Source organism: Oncorhynchus nerka, linkage group LG22 (genome assembly GCF_034236695.1).
Source record: "Oncorhynchus nerka isolate Pitt River linkage group LG22, Oner_Uvic_2.0, whole genome shotgun sequence".
In the NCBI taxonomy this organism is placed as follows: Eukaryota; Metazoa; Chordata; class Actinopteri; order Salmoniformes; family Salmonidae; genus Oncorhynchus; species Oncorhynchus nerka.
The window spans coordinates 67,884,193-67,911,546 of record NC_088417.1 but is presented as its reverse complement, the minus strand read 5'-3'; the positions used below and the strand labels follow the sequence as shown (position 1 = coordinate 67,911,546).

Genomic DNA, 27,354 nt, shown 5'->3' with positions numbered 1-27,354 from the left:
TCCTAACAAATTACATTAAATGACAATGGCACTTTCCCCAGTGAATGGCAGTCTAAGGAGAAACAAGCCCTGGTAAGGAGAAGGGAATGAATGATTACCTTGTAGAGTCTGTCCTTCTTGCAGAGCTCCACACTCTGTTTCCAGCGGTTGTTACCCTTGAAGAGGTACGCAGCGATTCTCCTGAACTCCATCAGCTCGTGTTTCTCCAGGCGCTGGGCCAGCGAGATGTTGTCGAAGTTGTCATAGGCATCTATAGACGTCCTCAGAGCCTGAGACCACGGAGGGAAGAAAGGATGAGGAAGGAGTTACTTTGTTGTTCAGTGAAGCAATAAACATTGGTTTCACGTAAAGATAATAGAAATGTTACTGTATATAGACAGTTCGCCAGACCCAGATTAAAGGGATACTTACTTTGGCAATAATAAGTATCCTTTTATCTACTTCCTTAGAGTCAGATCAACTCATGGATACCATTTGTATGTGCCTGCATCCATTATGAAGGAAGTTAAGAGGTAGTTTCACAAGCTAATATTAACACAATGACTGGGAGTCTATGGCATCTACTAGCATGCTAGCAGTTATCGTTGTGCTAACACTACTTAGAAACTTCAACCTGCACGCAGAGACAAAAGGGTATCCACGAGTTAATCTGACTGGGGAAATAGAAAAGGCCTCATTGACAAAATCCTTAAGTATTTCTTTAAGCCTAGTCCTACATAAAAAAAAAATAGATGGAAAATGTGTCCGTCTTCCTTGCTTGACAATGTAACCAACAAAAGAAATTGACCACAAACCTGATAGTCCTCTTCTGTGATGAAGAGGTTGCTAAGTGCTTCATTGACAGACTTGTTGTTGTGGTTCTGTACTGAGCGCAGGTAGGGTTTGACCAGGGGCAGCTGTTTCACCTGGACCACACACACCATTGATTACTAGAACTGCATTCACTTTAAGCAGAGTGCACTGTACTATACATATTGTTTCAGTCTTAGAGTAACTACTATAAAAGGTATCAATGCTTCAGTTTCCTGTGTTGGCAGATAGGGGGGGACAGAGAGCTCGTCTCACCTTGCTGAAGAAGTTGACAGCACGGGAGTGGTCCAGTCTGGGGGACAGCACTATGAGCAGGTCATTCAGTAACAACGGCTTGAACTCCAAATAGAACTGAGTTGCTTTGTAATACAGCTCCACGTTGGCCACCTACACAGTCACAGGAAAGAGAGATTGTCATGTATGAAACTATTGTGAAGAGAAGCCAATATGCATGCATATGTACAATTAACATTTTAAATGGTTTAATAACTGTAAGTGTATTGAGAGGTTTCAATGTACTTTAAAAAGAAACACTGAACAATATCACATTAAGTCAAGCGTTGTCATAGTTCCTATGCAGCAATGACTGGTACCTTGGTGATAATGTCTTTGAACTGGCCCTCCTTCCAGGCGTCTGTGGGGTGGTTCATCATGGTGATGATGGCATTGTCAAACTCCTCGTACTTATCGTACAGGAACACCAGCTCCGCCCACAGGTGGGCCTGCTCCGCGGCCCGCAGAACCTTTGGAATGTTGACTCTGGACCAGAAGAGCTCCAGGTGCTCCCTCATCTTCTGGGGTTTGAATTTGGAGTAGAGGATGGCCAGCTCGGTGAACATGCCCATGTGCGCCCGCTCCAGCCCCAGGGCTGCCTCCAGCATGGTGATCAGCTCCTCAAAGTAAGCACGGTCCTGAACATGGGGGGGGTTGGTTAAAGGTCGTTGAGTGTTTGTAGAAGGAAAAGCATTAAGAGGTTCTAAAGCACCAAATGTGATTGTCGGGTGTGTGGAGAGAGGTGGACGAAATTAAGATTTTTCAAGTTGACTACACCGAACACAAACAACCTTGACAGCGTCTAGCAGCAAGGAGGATAAGGTGCATCGAGACCGAGTGGGTCGTGTGTGTGTGTGTGCATCAGTCTTACCTGGTAGTAGTTGATGAGTTCCTCCAGTTCATCAGCATGCACCACGATGTGGAGGCCACACATCTGGGCCAGCCGGAATTCCTTCCCATCCACGCAAGCGAAGCACACCTCCTTCCAGGTCCTAGTGCTGTTGGCCTTGCGCGCCCCGTCTACCGCCGCCTGGTACTCCCCGAGGTGAACCAGGGTGGACGCCAGGCGGCCGAAGTTGGACACGTTGTTGTACAGTAACTTGGCCGCATCGTACATTTTCTCGTCATAACAGCGGTCGCCGACCTTAGGTGAGGAGAATCGTATGACTGTCAATCAACATCTCACCGTTTACATTGAATAAAACAACCTGTTGAGTCAGTTCTAAAACAAACTGTTGAGCAGTCAAATCACATCACCGTTTATATTTCCCATTGAATAAAACAACCTGTTGTATGCAGTCAGGCCTACAGTAACACTGCCTGTTGTATGCAGTCAGGCCTACAGTAACACTGCCTGTTGTATGCAGTCAGGCCTACAGTAACACTGCCTGTTGTATGCAGTCAGGCCTACAGTAACACTGCCTGTTGTATGCAGTCAGGCCTACAGTAACACTGCCTGTTGTATGCAGTCAGGCCTACAGTAACACTGCCTGTTGTATGCAGTCAGGCCTACAGTAACACTGCCTGTTGTATGCAGTCAGGCCTACAGTAACACTGCCTGTTGTATGCAGTCAGGCCTACAGTAACACTGCCTGTTGTATGCAGTCAGGCCTACAGTAACACTGCCTGTTGTATGCAGTCAGGCCTACAGTAACACTGCCTGTTGTATGCAGTCAGGCCTGTAACACTGTGTTGTATGCAGTCAGGCCTACAGTAACAGTAACACTACCTGTTGTATGCAGTCAGGCCTACAGTAACACTACCTGTTGTATGCAGTCAGGCCTACAGTAACACTACCTGTTGTATGCAGTCAGGCCTACAGTAACACTACCTGTTGTATGCAGTCAGGCCTATAGTAACACTACCTGTTGTATGCAGTCAGACCTACAGTAACAGTACCTGTTGTATGCAGTCAGGCCTATAGTAACAGTGTTATACAATGGCGTATTAAAAACCTGGATCGCTGACGCTAGGTCTTTGCCAATAAGAGTTTTTGAAGCCACCAGGCCACCATAATCCTACTCCTCCTTTCAGGGCTTTGATTAATGGAAGCTATTAAGGGGAAAAATTATATCCCCACATTAAAATAGCCAACTTGTCAACAATGTCACAATGTGCGGCATATGGATGCAGCCAGCACCAATTCAAGGCATGTTGGAAAACATTTGATATGGAAGCACCAAAATGAACTTTTTCTATCTGAGACAGACCGATCCTGACAGCTTGTGGTACTGTGTAACCATAGCAATGCATGTAAGCAAATGTCTGTATATTGTGTGTATGTACAATTGAACTGCTGTTCTTCTGGATTTTCTAATAGTCCTTTCAACTGTTGAACAAATATTGTGCATTGACAATGAATGTAGTTAAAGCTAGCAGCCAGCCTAGTACCTACATGACATATTGTGTACAAAAAAAGGCCACCGGGGAACCCATGTTTTTTATAGTGCGAGTGAATCTAGTCTTAGGCTTTTGTACTAAGAGTCATTTAGTGATCGTGACTCTATTACAATGTCTATGTATTGGCTTCATGCGGGAGTAACTTTACACCTGATTGATCTTAAATTGGTCAGCAATATTGAAAACATTATGGGATAATGGATTATCTTCTCCAGCTTTACATTATACAATCGACATTGTGTTGCTTTGTAGTGTAGAGTTGAGCTACATGTTTACGTCGATTAATATGTATTTTTTTCATACCACTGTGTTGTATGAAATGAACTGAAGCCAATAATTTTTCAAAAATGGAAAATTAAAAACATTGGAATATTTTAGTTCTTATGTCGCAATGCCCACTAAAACTACTTTTTTTTGTTGTCCTTGAAACATTACCGAAATGCTGTAAAGTGGGAGTGTCATAATGAACAGTGACTTCAGAACAGTGCCCGCTATCAGTCATCTAGTGAATACATACTCAGTGGACAGTTAATTAGGTACATGTTGTATTGATTTGTCGACAGTACCTGTTGGATGTGGGCGTTGTTGGGTCCGTTGATGAACTCCTCCAGCTCAGCCAGGCGGTTGGTCTTGGCCAGGGCAAAGATAAGCTCTGTCTCCACATAGGACTCCCGGGCCTTCTTACGGGCCATCTGAAGGAACTTCACTAGGTCCTCCCAGTTACCTAACACACACACACACCAGAACAACCATTAGTCAGCTAAGAGAGGCTGGGAGGTTACAGTACCTTGGATCCTGAGGTCAGTCAGTGAGCCAATGATGATTACAGAAAGTCACCAAAAACAGCTGGAAATTTTGCAGACCATTCACTGACTTTGGGTGATTTTACCCATTCAAATGCCCATTATCCTACCCTGCCCCCAGCTATGGTCTGCCCCACCATCCTTACCACTCTGGTCGGCGGCCTGTACCACCTCCATGTAGGCAGAGGGGTCGTCAGCCTTGATGTAGGAGTCAATGGCCTCCTTGACCAGGCCCTTCTGCAGCTGAGCCTTAGCCAGCTGGCTCCACACGGCCGGCTCGTTGCAACGCTCTGCGAACTCATAGGCCCGGTCCAGGTTCCCAATGTGCTCAATCAGAACCTGGGGAGGAGAGACAACAGGGGAGTCAACATCACAGGGAGTCAGACGGTGTGTCAATCATGTTGACTAGCTTCCTCTTCTCAACACCTTTACTTTATTAGATTTATTTTTACCATCTTCATTTTTAAGTGTATTTTTTTGTTGGTGGGGGGAGTTTAAAGGTACATTATCTATTTACATTTTTAAGTTTAGAAAACATGTACCCATAGGCTGCCACGAAAAACAAAACAACTGAAATACATAGAGTTGAAGTAATAATACATTCAGTATAAACAGGAAAAGTTAAAAAGCCCAACCTCTATCCCCTACCTTTCACCTGTCCGATATCCCCTCCCCTATCTTTCACCAGTCCAATACTTTCAGATCAGTGATACTGAACGTAAGGAGAGGGGGAATGGAAGCTCAAACGACACAAGACTACTGACATTGAGACAGCCATAAGAGAGATAGAAAGGTGTGATATGACTACTCCATGGAGTTTATGGGGGTTAGGGTTCATCTCTCACCTGCACAGCAGATGTGTTGACGTCAAACTTCTTGAAGATAGCGAATGCCTCCTCGAAGAGCTCGTTGCTGATGGCGATGTTGGCGATGTCCGGGGCGTCATAATTATCCAGGCGGTTGATGTACTCCATCACACGGGTACGGTCCGCCTTTATGGCCGTCAGGATCAGCAGGTTTTGCAGGTTTCTGGATCAACACACAAACTATCCTCAGCATCGACACACAAAAACACCATATAATCAAGCACCATCCCATAATTCACCGTAGTAAGGTTCAGCAATTGTATGTGTAAAGCCGTAAAGTTCACTTCACATGCACAGTAAAGTGTGTTGCGATTTTAAACTTTAAATAAAGTTTGGTTTGATTGATTTGGAAAACTATGACGAAGATGGAGCGAAGACCGAGAGAGAAGACACACAATGGACAGCCCAGCCTACAGTGAGCACAGGTATCAGAGCACTAAGAGCTCTGTTACCTGTGTTCACTGAAGACGGAGTTATCCAGTACGATCTTCTCCAGTAGCTCAATGAGTTCATTGGGCAAGTCTGCAGTCATGAAGGCCTTGACTGTGACTGACACCTCCTCTGGGTCCTGGGTCTCAGATAGGGCAGTCTGCACCACCTGACAGGGAGGGAAAAAGAGATTTAGATAGGGTCATGAATAGATGCATGAACCTCAAACTCCTTTATTGTTTACAGTAGGGTTCAACCCAATTCCACTATCAATTGAGTCAATTGAAGAAGTGAACTGAAATTCAATGAATTAACTGAAAAATCCTCGTAGAAAACATAGGTAAATTTACAATTCATAAATTGAACAGGAAATCAACCCCAACCCTGGTTCAGAGCTGGCACAGGGGTAACAGAAAGATGAGGTCCTACCTGGTCGATGAGTGGTCTTCTGAAGGGGTTAGTCTCCAGCAGCACGCTGGCCCACAGGTCCGGGTCCCTGCGACGTACCAGGTAGCGAGACAGACTCTTGAACAGGGAGTTCTCATTGCACACCTGAGAGGAAACAGAGAGAACACGGTTACTCCACCAGGCTCTATAACCTAATATGTAGGGTATTCCCAGTATTGCTTTTTAAAATCATACATAATGTAGATAATTTTTCACGCAATGCCTTTCTGTAAAAAATGTAATTATATATGAAACTATTTCCTATAAGAGGAGTTGAAGAACAGGCTACTGACATTGATGAGTTCCTGGTCACACTGTCCTCTCTCGTAGGCAACGCAGGCCAGGTGGGGGTCCCTCTTCTCACAGTACTTGCCCACCACGCGGCTATCGTAGTAGGGGTTCTCACGCAGGAAGCGCTCAGGGTTGTTGTTACTGTCGATGTAGATCTTGGCCAGGGCATTGTGGGTAGCGGGCTCCTCACAGCCCTCATGGATACGGGCCTCCAGCCAGGGCAGGAGAAGCTTCAGCCTGAGGAAAATGAGGGGACAGAGAAAGATGACCCTGCTGACTACTACTGATAACACAGCTAGTATAGTAAAGACTAAGTTATAAAGACACTTTGGTTCTGATACTCTGGTGTTTGAAGAGGTTGGGAGCTTGGGGCTGACATAACTACATTTCACCCCTCTAAGTACTAGTTCTTTTTTTGCCTTCTGATAAGGGGTTGTTGTACCTGTTCCTCTTTTCCACCTCGGCCACCAGTTCGTCAGTGGAGAACTGTCCTCTGACCACCAGGATCAGACTCTTAATGACGTCCTCAGAACAGTCCACGTCCAGAAGCCCTCCAATCACCACCGGCAGACGGCTGGGGTTCACCTAACACACATACATGTCAATATCCTGCGCACACATTCCTGGACACTGCATTTTGAATGTGGGTGTGTTTTTTGAGTGCACTAATAAATATAGTTTCTGTAGTTAGAAACTGAGAATCAAGTTTGAAAGTTGGTACATTTTGGAAATGTAGACAAAGTATTGTCTCGTAGATGCTTGCTAGTGTGCGAGTTTGACTTACTTTCTGCACGTAGATCTCAATGTATTTCTGCAGGTTGTTGCGGTACAGGTAGAGGACCAGGTCGTGGACAAAGTCGAAGCGGTCACACACGATGATGAGCGGGAGCTGGTCGGTGAGCTTGGCCTCCTGTCCAATCACAGAGCAGGGGGGTGGGTCAAGGTTAGTTTGACATCTCTATGAGACTGTCAGGTTTGGCTGTGATCAGGTGTACACTTTAACCACTGAATTCACAGGCTATATGTGATCGTAATGACTAGTATTGAAGCGTTGAGTGTTTTTAGTTCCTGTATGTATAGATGTTTTTAAGAAAGTAGCAAAGAATGTAGCAAGTGGTTCAAAGTTAAAATCCGAGCTATACGTTTGACTAATCTTGTTGGGGTCTTACAACCACTAATGTACTAATGATAAAATACATATTAGAATCACTTAAAATGAAATTGGGAAGTTATTTCCAGTTAAAACGATCCTGCTCGAGTGATTTGAAAATTAGACATCAAAAACGTAACTCGGACAAACGGGAGGCATCACACTTGAGGTTAGAAGATGCTTAAGTACCTCAAACATTTTGTTTACTACGACTGAGTGGACAGATGAAAATAAAAGGGCAAAAAAGGAGAGAAACAGAAAGAAAACCCTATTGGTAAGGCTCAATCACACATGTACAGACCTAGGACTCCATCTGCAGGTACTACTGAGGTACTGCAACACACCCAATATTCCACTCCAGAACAAACAACCGTTTTAGAAAATGTGCAATAAGCATAAAAATATGCATTTATATAAGGAATTGGCAACTCGTTCTCATTCTAAGAAATAGCCTAAGCATCTTCTTATCCAGGTTGGCCACTTGATTTCAATATCTAAACAAAGTGAACAGGCTTTGTTGTTCAAACAGTTGGAGGAGGACAGGAGGGTGTATTCATAACCGTGCAACTGTTCTTTCTAACTTGTTAGCAAGCAAATAACTAAGTTGGCTACACTTTAAATATGAAGATAAGCTGGCTACTTAAAAATATATTTCATCGACAGACTTGAATACCAGATCATTGAAGAAAAAAAAAAAAAAAAAATCAGGTTAAAATATTTAGTTAAAATAATTGTATTATTAGTGGATCTTATGGTTGTGGAAGGCTTATATTTAGCCTAGGTATAATTTTGCATGCAGTTTATTGACTTTTAAATTGTGCAACAAAGTTTCTTTAGAGAATTTACATTTTTTTTTTTAAATCGAGATAAATTACATGGCCAAAAGTATGTGGGCACCCCTTCAAATTAGTGGATTTGGCTACTTCAGCCACACCCGTTGCTGACAGATGTATAAAATTTAGCACAGCCATGCAATTTCCATAGACATTGTTAGTAGAATGGGCCTTACTGAAGAGCTCAGTGTCCTTCAACGTGGCACCTTCATAGGATGGCATTTTCCCAACAAGTCCGTTCGTCAAATTTCTGCCCCAGTCAACTGTAAGTGCTGCTATTGTGCAGTGGAAATGTGTAGGAGCAGCAATGGCTCTGCCCGTAAAGTGGTAGGCCACACAAGCTCACAGAACAGGACCGCTGAAGCGCGTAAAAATAGTCTGTCCTCGATTGCGACACTCACTCCCGACCTCCTAACTGCCTCTGGAAGCAACGTCAGCACAAGAACTGTTTGCCGGGAGCTTCATTAAATGAGTTTCCATGGCCGAGCAACTGTACACAAGCCTAAGATCACCATGCACAATGGCAAGCATCGGCTGGAGTGGTGTAAAGCTCAATGCCGTTCAACTCTGGAGCAGTGGAAATACTTTCTCTGGAGTGATGAATCACGCTTCACCATCTGGAAATCCGACGGATTATTCTGGGTTTGGTGGATGCCGGGAGAAAGCTACCTGCCCGCATACAGCGGCAACTGTAAAGTTTGGTGGAGGAGGAACAATTGTTTTTTATGGTTAGGGTTAGGCCCCTTAGTTCCAGTGAAGGGAAATCTTAACTCATACATTGACATTCTAGACAATCAATTCTGTGCTTCCAACTTTGTAGCAACATTTTGGGGAAGGCCCTTTCCTGTTTCAGCATGACAATGCTCCCATGCACAAAGCAAGGTCCATACAGTAATGGTTTGTTGAGATCGTGTGGAAGAACAAATGGTCTGTAGAGCCCTGACCTAAACCCCTTCGAACACCTTTGGGATGAATAGGAACGCCGACTGTGAGCCAGGCCTAATTGCCCAACATCAGTGCCCGACCTCACTAATGCTCTTATAGTAAGGTGGCTGAATGGAAGCAAGTCCCCGCAGCAATGTTACAACATCTAGTGGAAAGCCTTCCCAGAAGAGTAGAGGTTGTTATAGCAGCCAGGGGGGGACCAACTCCATATTAATGCCCATGATTTTTAATAAGATGTTCAACAAGCAGCTGTCCACATACTTTTGGCCATGTAGTGTATATATCGTGACTCTCCCATATATGTTAAGTTTTTTTTTTTTTAAAGAGATTTGATTTTTAGGCCATATTGCCCAGACCTAGTACAGCAGCTGGTTGTGTCATAATCATAATACATATCCCAGGTTTAATCCTGTATCTCCAGAAGTCCAGTGTGGAGTGAAGATAAAATAGTAAGGGAGTCCTGCACTTGGGGATAGATGTATCTGGTATATATCCTCGCATTCCATAGACAACAGAAAAGCACAAGAGATAATAACCGGCATTACTTCTTACCAATGAAAGAAAATTGAAAGCGTGAAAGCAAAAACGAAAAGGGAGAGTACAGTACATCTTCAGCCAGTTACATTTCACCTCCCTCTAGATACCTTCTCCCCCCAGACTCCATATTCTACCTTGAGGAAGTTCTTGACTCGTTCTGGGTCGTAGCAGTTGCTCTCTCTGCAGATCCTCTCCACCTCTTTGATCTGTCCCGTCTTGCAGGCAGCCTGGATGTACTTGAAGTGGACCTCTGCATCCTGGCTGAAGTTAACGATGGAACCCAGGAAGTAGAACAGACCTGGGACACCATGGAGACAATGTCAGTCAGGAGGAAATACAGTACCAGAGACCATGTCAGTCACGTCAGGACATCTTTTAATGTCACATGCACTTCTTGCAAACTCGAAAACCAACCATGCAATAATCAATAACAATGTAATACTAGAAAGAAACCATGAGAAATATGAAGAACACAATAAGCGTGTTCAATAGTATACATTTTGCTGGGAAAATAGAACAGCGATTACGAGAGGGCTGCAACTGCCCCCCCAAGAGACCGGAGCAGACGACTACTGTCACCATCTCATCGCCCCTTGTTTGATTAATGTACATCACATTTCAGGATATAATACCAAACAGTCAGAATTAGCTGATAAAGATAGGGAAGAGAGTCCATTTAAACTTTGTGATTTTGACAAATGGCATTCCCTAACACTTTCCACCATGTTTGTTTTGGACAATTGAAAACAGTGGCTCTCACTTAGTTTATTAAGCTGTAGCTCCATTATGACTGGCCACCTCGTCTCTAGTCCACCCTGAGTTTAAGAAGGCCCAGCCCAGTCCCAGTGTCCACCCCTCCAGGCCATTCTATTGAGTCGATCAACAATCCTGCTGCCTCTGGCCTACTTGGGCATATAGCTGGAAGAGTGATCCACAGGGTTCTAGACTAACTTGTTCCACTGCCGTCACTGGTGCTACCAACGTTTCCCAGTTGATGGCACCAGCACGACTTAGTCGCACCAATTTTTGATCTGACCTGTCTCTCATAATGTGCCTGTATTCCATACAGAACCAGGCTAATAATGACAAACCACCTTTTAAATTAGCATTCCCTTACAGGGCTTGACATTCAGGTACATTTGCCAGTCTACAGTTGTTGGGCCCTTTAAAATCAGTTTCATCTTTTGGTAAATTACATTTTTCCGGGGTTAGTTTTTCCCTGTTTCCGAGTTCAGGTTCTCACTCAAAATCACTCTATTTATATAAACAATTTTTTTGACGTTCTAAATCTACAATGCTTAAACCACATCAGTAGACCAACTCTGAGGTCTTGGAATACTAATTATTTAAAAAATGTGAAGGGTGTAGTTCCCCTTTAATTCAATTGCACACCTAGCAAGAGACTGCTGTGTTTGGCTAGCTGTGTTTTTGTACTGTCAAATGTAGTGTAGGCTACATGTGATGGCAGTGTATGCAAAACAAATGCCCAGCGATTGTTACAAATCATCATGATATCATCGTGTCAGGTAGGCCTACTTTGCAGTCAACATTTAATTAGGAAGGTTTTTTGGGAAACCTTCAAAAACGTTCATTCAAACAGCGCATGATGACTGAATTGTGCATTGCCAGGATTCAACAAAGACTTTTTCAATACCGAGACAATAAAATAAAAGCAAATTGTGAACCAAAAACTAAAGTGACCAGCTACATATTTAGAGACCAATAACAAAAAAAATGGTGTCGCACTGCTAAGTTAAAGGGTCGCAAATGCAAGTGTTATGGTCACAGTCTCGAACCCTGTCCAAGGAAGGGAAGTGTAAAATAGTGTGCGTGGCTGTATGTCTCACCCTCAAAGCTCTTGAAGGACTCGAAGAGCTCAGTGAGGGAGTTGGTGGAGAGCTGCTCGTGGTACTTGGAGGCCACCTGGACACAAATCTGCAGGTTCTGACGGATGTTGGCAGACAACATGGCCCTCAGGCACTCTAGAGAGTCCTCCACTGAGAGGGAGCCAAAGAAATTCACCAGCCACTAAGGGGAGGGAGAGAGGGAAGAGACAGACAGAGAAATCGAGAAAGTGAGGGGGGGGCAAAGGGAGGAGATGCAAGGGGGGGGGCATGAGAGAAGAGAGTAGGGTCAGAGTTAGATAGTGTCATGAGGAAGTACACGACAGTCACATTCATCTAGCTGTGTTAATTGAAACTAAATGTGACATTGTTATTTTTTTTACACTAGCTGACACATGCTAGCTGTCATACCTCTGGGTTGAGCAAGTGTGTGTGCACCACGGCCCGCTTGATGTCGTATAGGTCGGTGTAGTGCTCCAGAGCCCTCTGCAGCAGGCCAGCCTTCTCACACAGTTGGGCTATGTGGGCACGGTCGTAGTTGGTGAACATCTGGTTGCCCAGGATAGCATCAGCAACCTACAGAGAAGGATATGCATGGAACAGTTTGGAAGTGTGAATGTCAATAATGGTCTGTTCGTTTTGAGGGCCACCGGATATTTGACTATCATATCCTCATCTAAATGTAAGGGGGTAGGGTGTGTACCTGTGGGGCGTGCATGAGGTTCATCTCCAGTAGGCGTGTCTGCAGCGGCCCCTCAGATGGCCTGTTGTTCTTCAGGGCGTCCAATAGGAATGAGGTACACTGCTGGATCAGGTTATACTCCATGAACACATCCACGATCTGAACAGACAGGGGACACGAGAGTAACAACATAACTGTCAACAGAAGACACAGAAATACACTACTTACAATTATGAGTATTTGAAACTCTTGATTTAGCTTTGAGATTGCACTTTGGGAGTATTTAATTGGTTCCATTGTACCAGTCAAACTAAATCAAGTGCATCCTAATTTTGACCAATGTATTTGACCCAGATCTGATCAGCACATTGACAGTTCAGAGTAGACAGTCCTGCCATGCCCAGACAGGAAGAATATAATAGTGGTGAGTGAATGACGTGGATGAGAGAGATGGCATGCTCTAGTCTAGGTTCTGTTCCTCTCTCCCGCTCTCAAATCACTTCTCGACCTCTCCCTTTCCTAACATGCTGACTAGATCAGTGTGCGCCATAGCACGCATTTTGATTTTGTCCACCCACACCAGACGTGATCAGGACACACAGGTTTAAATATCAAAACGAACTCTGAACCAACTATATTAATTTGGGGACAGGTCGAAAAGCATTTATGGCAATTTATCTAGCTAGCTTGCTGTTGCTAGAAAATTTGTCCTGGAATATAAACATTGAGTTGTTATTTTACCTGAAATGCACAATGTCCTCTACTCCGACAATTAATATACAGAAAAAAGGGTAAACCGAGTTTGTTTCTAGTAATCTCTCCTCCTTCTGACTTTATATGGCGGCTGGCAACCAACTTTAAGGTGCATTACCACTACCAACTGGACTGGAGTGTGGACCTCAATTCATCTTTCAATTACCCACGTGGGTATATATGCTCCTAAAAACCAATGAGACGGGAAAGGAAGGACTTGCAGCGCATCAAGCGACACAAATGGAACCAAGTTCTATTTTAGCACCTGGCTACGCAGACACTCGTCGACGCGCACGAGCAGTGTAGATGCAAAACAAATGTACACAATCATTGTAACGCTCTCACACGTAATGGGAGCGGTGTTATCAGCAGGTTAGCCTTCCCTCATCTCTCCCTTCAGTCTTCCTCCCTCTCATCTTCTCCCTATATCTCATCCCTCTCCCACTCCCTCCCACACTCATCCTACCTCTTCCCCACCCCCACCACCAACCTGTGTGATGTCAGCCAGAGGCTCTTCGTCCTGGACCAGCATCTGTGAGAACTGCAGGCCCTGTTCTGGACTGATCCTCATCACGTTCCTCAGCAGGAAGATCCAGTCTGGAGTGTAGCCCACCTACCGACACAGGAAGAGCAAGACAGTAGTTACATTTACCAATGCACCATCCTACTCAACGGACATATTTAGAGTATGTATTTATTTATTTATTTTTAAACCCTCTTTCATTGTCACATGACATACCTTTCATTCATACATCAAGCATCTAGCTAATGAAAGCTAATGCCCTCCTTCCAACCCCCATTTGGACCCAATGAAGCCGACCCCATTCTGAAGCCCCTCTCGGGATGCTAATATACAGCTCATCCACTTCAACTGTGTCATTAGGAAACCAAACCAAGGAAAGGAAACGAGATCATCAACAGAGCTCCATCTCAGAGTGAAAATGTACCTTCTTGGCGTACAGGACTATCTTGGGGAACTGTCCGGTCTCAGCAAAGCACTGGATGACCTTGTTGGGTACGTTGGCCCTCAGGTAGACGGAGAGAGCCAGGGTGGGGTCCACTGACTTCACCAGGTCCCCCAGCTCCTCAGAACATTCCAGCTGAGAAGAAACAAACTGTTAGTTTCACCACAAGTACCCTACATACTTTATCATGTTTGGAATATAAATGTTGTGAATGATTTTTAATACATTAAACATTCACAATTAGTGTGAAGCAGAAAACTATGGGGGGGGACATTGAGACCGACTAAGGAGCCACCCATATTCCCCAGCACTCTCTGGAGGGGGAAAAAAATATATATTTGAACCTCTTCAAATGCTCAGCATAGCAAACTGATTGCCTCACGTCAAAGAAAGGACAAACAACCCAGATGACTGGGGAGATAAACATGGACAAACACACACAGTTCAGGAAAGGCCTCTTCCTACAGGAAGTCAGATAACCATCTCTCCCCCCTTTCTCGGAGACACAGACACACCTTGTCCTCTTTGAGCCACTTCTCCAGCAGCTGCTTGCGCCCCTGCTGTAGGACGGGCCTGCACAGCTCCAGGGACTCAAACTTGTTGAGCTGGCCCTGGTCCAGCAGGATGCCAAAGTACTGCAGCAGGGGAGAGGTCTGGCCCGGCTGGGCTGGCACACTCTGGAACTTACGGATGGTGTCTGGAGTACGCAGGATACCCTGGAGGAGAGAGCAGAGAGGAGACGGAAAAACAAGACATGGGTGGAGCGGGTCTGCTGCAGTTTATATACACACAGAGCGATACTGCTGATGCATGGCTGTGAGAGGGTTTTGCTAGCAACATATTATACATAGCAACACATACATGCTGGAGACAAACTATTCATCGTTTGCATTTGCATATCCAAAGTCTCTCGTGATCAAGTTAACTTCTAAATCACTTTGATAGTGTATTAATGTAACAGGATATGGACATCAGTAAGTTACCTTCCATTAAATCACAGCGATGTGATCAGACATCCCCTGTAGCAAGACCCTGTACGGTTTCTATACAAGTTACCTTTGGTGCGTTGGCAGCCACCTTGGCAGCCTCAGAGTAGTTTCCCCCAGCAAACAGGTTGTTGAACTTGCGTGCAAACAGCTCCTCGGCCCCAGCTAGATTGTTACGGACAGCCATGCGCAGGGCCAGGTCTGGGTTCTGGAGCACATTGGTAATGTAGGGGATGATATTCTCCTCCTCCACACACACCGACAGGACCTGGAGAGGACATCGGTGAGAGATGAGTTTGAACATAAACATAGGACCCAATAGTTGGTTCTTGGCCCCACTGGGTAGTCGTTTAAGACTGGGTTCGATGACAAGAAACGATAACCTTGTTGAATTGGCCATGTCCCAAGAAAACCCAAAAGGCTTCTTTTTATTTTGTTGGGGGGGGGTCATGGGGCAGCAAAAAATAAGAAAAAAAACCTTCCCACTAGTAGGACTGTTTGCATTGTTGTTTGCTGTTTTCTTCTGTCTTTTTCTTGTTTCCTCTTTAGTAGTTGTTGAAAGGCTTCACTGCAAGTATATTATATGTTTTGGATTTTCAATAAAATAACTTTTTTTTATAAACCTTCCCACTAGTGGCAATTGGCCTGTATGGATAGGGCTAAATTGAAATATGGAAAGCATACACATGGTAGCAATAAATAAAAGGGAACAGTTTTGAGATTATGGGAAATTTATAAAGGGGATGACAAAAGTTCAGACAAGACTGAATCCAAACATTACACTTGATTTGTGCATTTTACATTTAATGTACTTCTACGCATTTTTTATAACGAAACCTGAAAATACCTGAAAACACTATACTAATATTCTAGGAAAATGTGGGGTAAGTGCAACATAAGACAAACAAATATGGGTTAGAGTGAGAGGACTAACTGGTGTCTCCAAGTGTCCACACACCTCTGCAAAGTGTGCACAGTTCCTAAGTAATAATGTGTTTTTCTGAGCTCTCCTAGCTGTGCCATTGGGGAACAAGAGCAAGCACACCTGTAGTTGTTTGGAACACAGCCCTGCATGCCCCCTTTACACAATTACTGTTGTTGTTGTTACGCAATCCAACGATCCATTATAAATCAAGTCAATACAAATTTTCTTCACAATACAACAAACATAGGCTCATTCTGTTCAGGACAACCCAGGGTATAACTACAAGTCATCTTGTAACTAAGTCAAACACTGATCATAAACGTTGACACTGTATATGACATGAGTTTATTGATATGGAAATGTGAAGTGCAGATATGGACTGACAGGTGTTTGGCTTGCTTGTATGACAACAAAGTGGTATTTATTATAATCCTCAATGTATCAGCTTTCAAAATACATAGTCCTCTTAACTTAATGCATTTCCCTCACTAAGACAAAAAATGTTGAGCGAGGGACTCAAGTTCAGAACGGCTGTCAGTCAAAACCCATGGAGACCCTGAGCTCTGACATCATGTATAGTGTGTTATTGTACAGCCCCCTTGTGTTACAATTTAGGCGCTTATCAGTGCCCAAATCAGCCATTTTCAACCTGCCTACCGGTATGAGTGTAAGGGGCTACATGTACATGGGGCTTATTGTATATGGGGCTGACAGAAAATGATATTTCAGTTTAAACTAAATCAATAACAAAACATTGCTCTATTGATCCTTTTCTCTTCATCTCAATAGTGTTTATTGACCTACTTGTTGACAGGGGGGTGTATCTACTATCCAGCTACAATGGCGTCTGTTCTTGTACATGGTTCCCATTGAAGGACATGTAAAGACACCAGCATATGCTCCAGGTCAGGTTCCTAACAGACAGGACGGTAGATGGTAGGCCAGAGCCAGAGATCTGTAACAGTGTGTAAGGCAATCCCATCCACAGCGTCACAAGTAAACAAAGGACACAGCCATGTGTGGAAAGGATGAAGAGTGAGAGGTGTTCGCTTTCTGCTGGAGAGACGGCACTAGCTAACCATTGGTTTGTTCGCTCTATGTACTTTTCCTCCACCAACCCAGTTAAGTACCAGCTAGCCAGATTATTTACGTTTTTTTCTTCTTTTTAAACTCTGGAGGACGAGCAAGCAATCAGGTGGGAGAGGAAAGTCAGCGAGGTCAAACGGGGAAAGTGGGGGTTGGACTTGGGGTTAATGAGGGCCTATGTTTAATTATCAGTGGTGTAAAGTACTCAAGTAAAAATACTTTAAAGTATTACTTAAGTAGTTTTTTGGGGTATCTGGATTTGACAACTTTTACTTCACCACATCCCTAAATAAAATGTCCTTCACCATTTTCGCTGACAACTAAAAGTACTTGTTACATTTTGAATGCTTAGCAGGAAAGGAAAATGGCCTAATTCACACACTTATCAAGAAAACTTCCCTGGTCATCTCTACTGACTCTGATCTGGAGGATTCACTAAACACAAATGCTTGTATGTAAATAACGTGACTGTGCACCTGGCTATCATTTTTATTTTGCTCAATATGGAATTTGATACTTACTTTTAATACTTAACTATATTTAAAACCAAATACTTTTAGAATTTTACTGGATGACTTTCACTTGGAGTCATTTTCTATTAAGCAATCTTTACTTTTACCCAAGTATGACAATTGGGTATTTTTCCACCACTTGATTATCTCTATGTACACTCAGCTGGTAATGGGCTACATGTGGTTATTATGGAAGATATAAAAAACAAAAAGCTGTGTAATATAATTTAGCAAAGTAAGAATCTATTTAAAATAGCCTCTACCACATATCAATAACAAAATCCATGTGTGTATAGTGTGTATGTTTGTGTTGCTTCACAGTCCCTGCTGTTCCATAAGGTGCATTTGTATCTGTATGGAGCGCAGTTCAACGCATGTAGACCTATCAACTCATAATGGTAACTTTTTTCTTGTGACAGGTAGGCATGCATTTGCTGCAGCATAGTCTATGCTACAGTAATAAAGACCAAATGCGCCTCTAATTCACTACTCTTCTCACCATCAACTCAATTCAAATTGCATCTAAAATAGACCATCCTGTTCAAGAATGAGATATGTTCTAGCCTACCCCTTTCAGGTAATAAATCCAATGTCGTATTAGCCTTACATTTAGCTAATTAATAATAGGTTATGCATAATAAGCTTCCATTTGACAGCCTTGTCACTTATGCAATACGTAAGCATGGCACGCACTTGTGCTCCCCTTAAAAAAACGCTCCATAGCTCTTCAAGTCCCATGTAGGAAAAGCTAGACTAGAATAGCTTTGCTGGGTATGTTTTTTTTTTTTTTTAGCATTTCTTATACCAATAAATTATTAAAAGCAGAATTGCTGAACGTTAAATACAGCAGCCAATAGAACTCACGGATAGTTTGAAAGAGCAAACGCGCGATGGCAGTAGGCTAAAGCAGTTATTTATTCAGACCCATAACTATTCAATCTTCATTAAGAGAAGTGAAAGCCTTCTGTATCTAATTCTTGTCCTATATTATTCAACCATGTCATTAGAACGATGAAGATATGGACAATGAAACATTTAATTTAACTGTTGAAAGCGAGGAAGGAATGAAGCTACAATAGAAAGAAGGTAGGCTATAACATTAGGGGAAATATTATGAAAGATATGTCGTCAGCCAACCAATTATACAAATAGGCCCCATTATATTATGAAATCAAAATCTAATTCACTAGCCTAATGCTTTGCACTAGAATCACATGTTCTATCTCTGCTTTAGCATGGCGCCGGAAGAAATGGCAGCAGTTCTACGGGCGCCCAACCAATTGTGCTATTATGTGGGGTTTTTCATGTTATTTGTAACTTATTTTGTACATAATGTTTCTGCAACCGTATCTTACGGGCAAAAAAAGAGGTTCTGGATATCAGGACAGCGATCACTCACCTCGGATTAGACAAAGATGGTTTTCTTCAACAAGCAAGACACACATTCTCTAAACACCCGACAGGGCCAACATCTCCGTTATTTGCAAGAGGAAACGACGCAGGTAGAGGACAAAGAGCCGGATGCATGGTCAGGACCCGGAAAAGGCGAGTGGCCGTTACCGTCCATACTACTCGCCAACGTGCAATCATTGGACAATAAACTAGACGAGGTACAATCACGAATATCCTACCAACGGGACATCAAAAACTGTAATATCCTATGTTTCACGGAATCGTGGTTGAATGATGACATGGATACTTAGCTAGCGGGTTATACGCTGCACCGGCAAGATAGAACAGTGCACTCCGGTAAGTCTGTGCATATTTGTAAACAACAGCTGGTTCACGGAATCGAAGGAAGTCTCTAGATTTTGCTCGCCTGAAGTAGAGTGTATTGTGATAAATTGCAGGCCACACTACTTGCCTAGAGAGTTTTCAACTATACTTTTCATGGCTGTTTATTTACCACCACAGAAAGCTGCCGGCACTAAGACCGCACTCAGTCAGCTGTATAAGGAAATAAGCAAACAGGAAACAACTCACCCAGAGGCGGCGCTCCTAGTGGCCGGAAACAATAATGCAGGGAAACTTAACTCAGATCTACCAAATTTCCATAAACATGTTAAATGTGCAACCTGAGGGGAAAAAAAATCTAGATCACCTGTACTCCACACACAGACTCGTACAAAGCTCGCCCTCCATTTGGTAAATTCGACCACAACTCTATCCTCCTGATTCCTGCTTACAAGCAAAAATTAAAGCAGGAAGCACCAGTGACTCAGTCTAAAAATAGGGGGTCAGATGAAGCAGATACTAAACTACAGGACTGGAACATGTTCCGGGATTCTTCCAATGACATTGAGGAGTACACCACATCAGTTCAGTCACAGGCTTTATCAATAAGTGCATCGAGGACACTTACACGTGCAGTCCCCAGTGACTGCACGTGCATACCACAACCAGAAGCCATGGATTACAGGAAACATCTGCACTGAGCTAAAGTGTAGAGCTGCCGCTTTTAAGGTGCGGGACTCTAACCCGGAAGCTTACAAGAAATCCTGCTATGCCCTGCGACAAACCATCAAACAGGCAAAGCATCAATACAGGACTAAGATTGAATCATACTACACCGGCTCCAATGCTCATCTTATGTGGCAGGGCTTGGAAACTATTACAGACTACAAAGGGAAGCACAGCCACGAGCTGCCCAGTGACACGAGCCTACCAGACGAGCTAAATCACTTCTATGCTCGCTTCAAGGCAAGCAACACTGAGGCATGCATGAGAGCATCAGCTGTTCCGGACGACTGTGTGATCACGATCTCCGTAGCCGACGTGAGTAAGACCTTTAAACATGTCAGCATTCACAAGGCTGCGGGGCCAGACGGATTACCAGGACGTGTCCCCACAGTGACTGCACATACATACCACAACGAGAAGCCATGGATTACAGGAAACATCTGCACAATTTGCATACCGCCCAAACAGATCCACAGATGATGCAATCTCTATTGCACTCCACACTGCCCTTTCCCACCTGGACAAAAGCAGAACACCTAAGTGAGAATGCTATTCATTGACTACAGCTCAGTGTTCAATACCATAGTACCATCAAAGCTCATAACTAAGCTAAGGATCCTGGGACTAAACACCTCCCTCTGCAACTGGATCCTGGACTTCGATGGGCCGCCCCCAGGCGGTGGTGGTAGGGATCAACCAATCGGCCACACTGATCCTCAACACTGGAGCTCCCCTGGGGTGCGTTCTCAGCACCCTCCTGTACTCCCTGTTCACCAACAACTGCATGGCCAGGCACGACTCCAACACTATCATTAAGTTTGCAGACGACACAACAGCGGTAGGCCTGATCACTGACAATGACGAGACAGCCTATAGGGAGGAGGTCAGAGACCTGGCCAGGTGGTGCCAGAATAACAACCTGTCCCTCAACGTAACCAAGATTAAGGAGATGATTGTCGACGACAGGAAAAGGAGGACTGAGTACGCCCCCATTCTCATCGACGGGGCTGTAGTGGAGCAGGTTGAGAGCGTCAGGTTCCTTGGTGTCCACATCAACAACAAACTAGAATGGTCCAAACGCACCAAGACAGTCATGAAGAGGGCACTCAGGAAACTAAAAAGATTTGGCATAGGTCCTGAGATCCTCAAAAGGTTCTACAACTGCAACATCGAGAGCATCCTGACCGGTTGCATCACTGCCTGGTACAGCAATTGCTCGGCCTCTGACCACAAGGCACTACAGAGGGTAGTGCGTACGGCCCAGGACATCACTGGGGCAAAGCTGCCTGCCATCCAGGACCTCTACACCAGGCGGTGTCAGAGGAAGGCCCTAAAAATTGTCAAAGACCCCAGCCACCCCAGTCATAGACTGTTCTCTCTACTACCGCATAGCAAGCGGTACCGGAGTGCCAAGTCTAAGACAAAGTGGCTTCTCAAAAGTTTTTACCCCCAAGCCATAAGACTCCTGAAAAGTTAATCAAATGGATACCCAGACTATTTGCATTGTGTTCCCCCCCAACCTCTTTTCTTACGGTGCTGCTACTCTGTTTATCATATATGCATAGTCACTTTAACCATATCTACATGTACATACTACTTCAATCAGCCTGACTAACCGGTGTCTGTATGTAGCCTAGCTACTTTTATAGCCTGTCTTCTTACTGTTGTTTTATTTCTTTACCCACCTATTGTTCACCTAATACATTTTTTGCACTATTGGTTAAAGCCTGTAAGTAAGCATTTCACTGTAAGGTCTACAGTTGTATTCGGCACATGTGACAAATAAGCTTTGATTTGATGTGCGTAATTCCAATCAATATAACACAATAACAGTAACACAGTTCACACTCAAAAAGACTAGTCTACTGGAGCTAGTTTCATTTATTTACCCAAGAGAGCATATAGCTAGCTACATCCATGGGCTTTTGTGTTTTTCTGTCATGAGTAATGTACAGTAGCCTACATCATATTTATTGGATAACCACACAATGCTTTGGGCTTGGGCTCATTCAATGTATTTAATGTCTGGCTTATCTGGCTCAGGCTTGAATCTTGGATCAAAGCTCTAATCAAATCCAAACAAAGGCCTATTTATATGCCAGATAATGCTTTTGAACAACACTTCCGGTGTTGGCGGGAAATACCAGGTTACCCGGAAAAGCGATTTATTCTCGGGATGGAACATTTGTAAAAAAATATTAAACCCTAGTGTGTGTGTGGAGGGGTATGTATAGAGATGAGCAGTGAGTCAAACCTTAGTGGCTACAGAGAGCAGTGACATTATCAACTGGTTCTGACAGTTAATCACATTACCCTCTCTTTTTCTCTCCCCCTCACTCCACCTCTTTTCTCTCCCTAATTACTGCAGGCCAGCTCTGTGCTGTAGCTATTTTTGCAGAGATTCCTCCATCTAATGGCCAGTCAGTGCCTGTAACTGTGTTCCTGTGCCTGGTTGCAGACACAGCAACTTGAACCCTGGTTCTTCCCCCTGACACACACAAGGGGGAAGAGCATAGGCGAGCCCAACCCCACAGCTCTTCCCCCTGACACACACACAGGGGGAAGAGGAGAGGCAAGCCCAACCCCACAGCTCTCTGTGTGGGACTTAGTGATGGAGAAGACAACCACTGTAGGACCTGCTACGCCAGCAGGCATCCCTACTACCAAGGCAAGCTATTTCAAATAATTCCAACTCATGAGCAATCAAACCACACATGACGACTGTGCCCTCGCATTCCAACTCCAGCAAGCTAGGCTCCATCTTCAGCCACTAAAGGGAAGAGAATTACTATACCCATCAAACGTTCCACTGACAGGAGGATAGGATGAGGCCTAAATATTTCCACTGCCATTCATTTACCTTGGACCTAGTCAAGTGGAAGCTGTCCCCCAACCAACCAGACAGACAGTGGCCTACTATTATACCTGTCTTACTACAGAGTTTCTCCTATAATCTTTTTCAGCAGCAGTGGCAAAGTTAGCGGGGGCAGGGCATACATCTACATCTACATTACAACAACAAATAAATAAATAAATAAATATATATATATTTTTGCAGTGGCGTTGATTTAAATGCATAAAGGGGAAAAACTGTACTGGATCCCCAGCCAGAGTGTCTCTATGCCATTATCATACAAACTACCGCCAGTACCTCTGCTCACTGCTCTACGGGAGCCCCAGCCAGTGTCTCTGCTCTACGGGAGCCCCGGCCAGTGTCTCTGCTCTACGGGAGCCCCAGCCAGTGTCTCTGCTCTACGGGAGCCCCAGCCAGTGTCTCTGCTCTACGGGAGCCCCAGCCAGTGTCTCTGCTCTACGGGAGCCCCAGCCAGTGTCTCTGCTCTACGGGAGCCCCAGCCAGTGTCTCTGCTCTACGGGAGCCCCAGCCAGTGTCTCTGCTCTCTACGGGCCCCGGCCAGTGTCCCCAGCCAGTGTCTCTGCTCTGCCAGTGTCTCTGCTCTCACGGGCCCCGGCCAGCCCCAGCCAGTGTCTCTGCTCTATAGAGCCCCGGCCAGTGTCCCCAGCCAGTGTCTCTGCTCACTGCTCTATAGGAGCCCCGGCCAGTGTCTCTGCTCTACGGGAGCCCCGGCCAGTGTCTCTGCTCACTGCTCTACGGGAGCCCCGGCCAGTGTCCCTCAGCCAGTGTCTCTGCTCACTGGGAGCCCCAGCCAGTGTCTCTGCTCACTGCTCGGGCCCCGGCCAGCCCCGGCCAGTGTCTCTGCTCTATGGGAGCCCCGGCCAGTGTCTCTGCTCACTGCTCTATAGGAGCCCCGGCCAGTGTCTCTGCTCACTGCTCTATAGGAGCCCCAGCCAGTGTCTCTGCTCACTGCTCTATAGGAGCCCCAGCCAGTGTCTCTGCTCACTGCTCTATAGGAGCCCCAGCCAGTGTCTAGCTCTGTGTGCTCGAAGCTCCAGCAATGCAGGTCTGACTGAGTGAGTCTCAGATCAGTTTCCCCTCCTCCACTCAATAATGCATGTGGTCGTGTGTTCTGCTCACTGCTCTAGGAGCCCCAGCCAGTGTCTCTGCTCACTGCTCTATAGGAGCTCCCTGTGTGCTCGGCTCCAGCAATGCAGGTCTGACTGAGTGCCTGGCTGGAACATTATTCATCAGTTAGGTGGATGCTGTTATCCTGCTCTAATGCCTTCACAGTGGAGGGGTGTGTGTGTGTTGGATCTCTCTGGATCACCTGTGAAACTCTACACCTTTGATTATTTATAACGAACGGACACCTCCTTGCTTAGATGGAGTCCTCTGACAACAGAGACGACAGGCCGTTCGCTCAACTCCAGTTCTCATCATCTATCCACCTCCCTGTGCTGCTTACCATTGAAAACTTGGTTGGATATGAAAGAAGGTGGGATTATTAATGATTGCCTTATTGGGTCTTAGATGTGGTGGTGGTGGGGGGTATTATATAGGGTGCTGCTGTATGTATTCTAGACCCAGCCTTCTCCTCCTCTGGTGTCCCGAAAGGCGCTGTATAATGTATGGAAAAGAGAGCAGTATTGAACCAGCGGTGGTATAGTAATGAGGGACACGAGGCTGGTTTACATTGGAGCACATCAATAGTTACAATGCTAGGAAGACAACTAGATTCATCTAGCTGAATGGATTATAATGTAGTGTGCACTACAAATTGTTACATACAAAAGAGGGCGTGTAAAATAATCAACACATTTGTGGTGATGAGAGTTCTCTTTACACTGGAAAATGCTGTGAGTGTCAAGAAAAAAATAAAAATAAAACCAAGTCATGTGTTATTTCTGTCTTTCCAAGAACGTGGTGATCGAGGAAGATGGTAAAGGAGGGTGGGAGCGGTAGAGGGGTGGTATCTGTACCTGTCCTTTCCTGTTGACCCCGATGATCCCAGCGGTGGCTTCGTGTGGGGCCGTGACAAAGATGGTCTCCCCGCTGATCCTGTTCATGTAGATGCAGGTGCCAGTCTCCAGGTCGTACAGGTGGATGTAGCCATATTTGGTGATGAGGAACACCACATCCTGCTTGGAGCTTATCTGAGAGGAAAAAGTCAGATTTAAAAATAAATGCATAGAGGCGCAAAACATGTAAAGTGTAACATATGTAAAAGCAGAGTATTCTCTACGATTGTAGAGCTCTACTCTTCCGGTGCTAATACATTCCTGTGCTAATCTTCAGCGCTCTCCCCTACTACAGTGCCTTCAGAAAATATTCACACCCCTCGACTTTTACTAATTTGTTGTGTTAAAGCCTGCATTTATAAAATGGATTAAATTCAGGTTTGTTTGTCACTGGCCTAAACACAATACCCCATAATGTGGAATTATATTTTTTGACATTTTACAAATTAATTAACAATGAAAAGCTGAAATGTCTTGTATTCAACCCCCTTGTTATAGCAAGCCTATATAAGTTCAGGAGTAAAAACGTGCTTAACAAGTCACATAATAAGTTGAATTGGCTCTGTATGCAATAATAGTGTTGAACATGATTTTTGAATGACTACCTCATCTCTGTTCCCGATACATACAGATACTCGTAAAGTCACGCAGTTGAGCAGTAAATTTCAAACACAGATCCAACCACAAAGACCAGAAAGGTTTTCCAATGCCTCGCAAAGGCTACCAATGGGTAAAAAACATTTTGTTTATAATATCCCTTTAAGCATGGTTTATTTATTCATCACACTTCAGATGGTCTATCAATATACCCAGTCACTACAAAGTTACAGGCGTCCTTCCTAACTCATTTGCCGGAGAGGAAGGAACTCAGAGATATCACCATGAGGCCAAAGGTGACTTTCAAACAGAGTTTAATGGCTGTGATGAGAAAACTGAGGCTGGATCAACAACATTGTAGTTACTCCACAATACTAACCTAATTGACAGAGTGGGGGGGAAAGGAAGCCTGTACAGAATACAAATATTCCAAAACCGGCATTCTGTTTGCAACAAGGCACTAAAGTAATCCAGCTAAAAACATGGCAAAGCAATACACTTTTTGTCCTGAATACAAAGTGTTGTAATGTGTTATGTTTGGGGTAATGTGTTATGTTTGGGGCAAATCCAATACAGAGTACCACTCTCCATATTTTCAAGCATAGTGGTGGCTGCACCATATTACGGGTATGCTTGTATTCGTTAAGGACTGGTGAGTTTTTCACAATAAAAAAATGCTTACCAAGAAGACAGTGAATGTTCCTGAGTGGCCGAGCGACAGTTTTGACTTAAATCTGCTTGAAAATCTATGGCAAGTCCTGAAATTGGTTCTCTAGCAATGATCAACAAACAATTTGACAGAGCTGGAAGAATTTTGAAAATAAATGGTTAAATAATGTACAATCTAGGTGTGGAAAGCTCTTTGAGACTTACCCATTAAGACTCACAGCTGTAATCCCTGCCAAAAGTGATTCTAAGATGTATTGAATACTTACGCAAATTCAATTTCTGTACAGCAATAAATCAACATTTTCAACACCAGAAAAATTAAAAATCACTGTCATTATGGAGTATTGTGTGTAGATGGGTGAGAAACAAATGAATGCAATCCATTTTGAATTCAGGCAGTAACAAAGACACTATGTGCTGTGCTACAATGTCAGGGTGTCCTTGGTCAACAGTGGCTATCAGTGTTAAGTACAGTCCACAGCTACCTACTAGGTTTCCATTGGCTAACACTAATACCCTTCTCACATTACTTTGCCAACACGAACAATACTACTTTTCTTTTCACATTAGCCTTCCCAGCATGCAATTATGACAGATCCATAACCACGCCAGTGCAGTACAGCTGGTCTTAGAGTGATAAGTATAGTACATTGATTGCTATTATGTACCTGCATGGCCACAGGGAAGTCATTCTGAGCCTCTGGAGGGAAGAACACGTCCACTGCTTTCTTTGGAAAAGGCTGGTTCCCTGTGGGTGGGGTGCCCACCTCAATGATGTGCAACTACAATAGAGAGGAACCATTAGAGAATAATGTCATTTACAGTCTACAATGACGTGCTTAGCCAGCGGGAAAAACTGGCTGCAATGACATAAACACAGCTAGAATTTAACCTGTTGTAATCTGGTTATAATTATGTCATTTCAACCAGCTTTGCCAGCTGAGTATTGTCGAGAATTTTTTTTAAAACATCTCCACCAACCAACCCCAATATCACCCCCTAACCTCAGTACCCAGGTCCTTTGGCCTACCTTTCCTCCGGCCTGTCCTCTCACAGCAAAGCAGAACAGTGTGGACTCCTCTGTGTTGCCCTCCATTTTGAACTGGGCGAAGCCGGCAGCGTGGCCCTCGATGGGCTGTGACACCTTTCTGTCCACAGAGTACAACTGCATGGCGCCCACCACACGGTTTTGCTGCAACAGAGAAAACACGTGCTC

The 27,354-nt window shown here is 44.4% G+C and overlaps 1 protein-coding gene across 1 annotated transcript in view; it reads right to left on the bottom strand.

Moving 5' to 3' along the window:
* The window catches only part of cltca (clathrin, heavy chain a (Hc)), a 59,104-nt gene that overhangs the window by 11,625 nt on the left and 20,125 nt on the right, over positions 1-27,354 (bottom strand). The window contains exons 4-27 of the mRNA XM_029627708.2: positions 27,169-27,330; positions 26,807-26,920; positions 24,834-25,007; positions 15,085-15,282; positions 14,544-14,744; positions 14,011-14,163; positions 13,554-13,676; positions 12,332-12,469; positions 12,040-12,204; positions 11,632-11,812; positions 9,919-10,082; positions 7,104-7,229; positions 6,762-6,904; positions 6,322-6,556; positions 6,011-6,133; positions 5,605-5,750; positions 5,132-5,315; positions 4,433-4,625; positions 4,050-4,207; positions 1,955-2,227; positions 1,404-1,721; positions 1,066-1,197; positions 795-905; positions 99-269 (exon numbers count right to left, since the gene is read on the bottom strand). Coding sequence (XP_029483568.1) covers positions 99-269; positions 795-905; positions 1,066-1,197; positions 1,404-1,721; positions 1,955-2,227; positions 4,050-4,207; positions 4,433-4,625; positions 5,132-5,315; positions 5,605-5,750; positions 6,011-6,133; positions 6,322-6,556; positions 6,762-6,904; positions 7,104-7,229; positions 9,919-10,082; positions 11,632-11,812; positions 12,040-12,204; positions 12,332-12,469; positions 13,554-13,676; positions 14,011-14,163; positions 14,544-14,744; positions 15,085-15,282; positions 24,834-25,007; positions 26,807-26,920; positions 27,169-27,330 — 4,086 coding nt within the window. The remainder of the gene's footprint in view (positions 1-98; positions 270-794; positions 906-1,065; positions 1,198-1,403; positions 1,722-1,954; positions 2,228-4,049; positions 4,208-4,432; positions 4,626-5,131; positions 5,316-5,604; positions 5,751-6,010; positions 6,134-6,321; positions 6,557-6,761; positions 6,905-7,103; positions 7,230-9,918; positions 10,083-11,631; positions 11,813-12,039; positions 12,205-12,331; positions 12,470-13,553; positions 13,677-14,010; positions 14,164-14,543; positions 14,745-15,084; positions 15,283-24,833; positions 25,008-26,806; positions 26,921-27,168; positions 27,331-27,354) is intronic.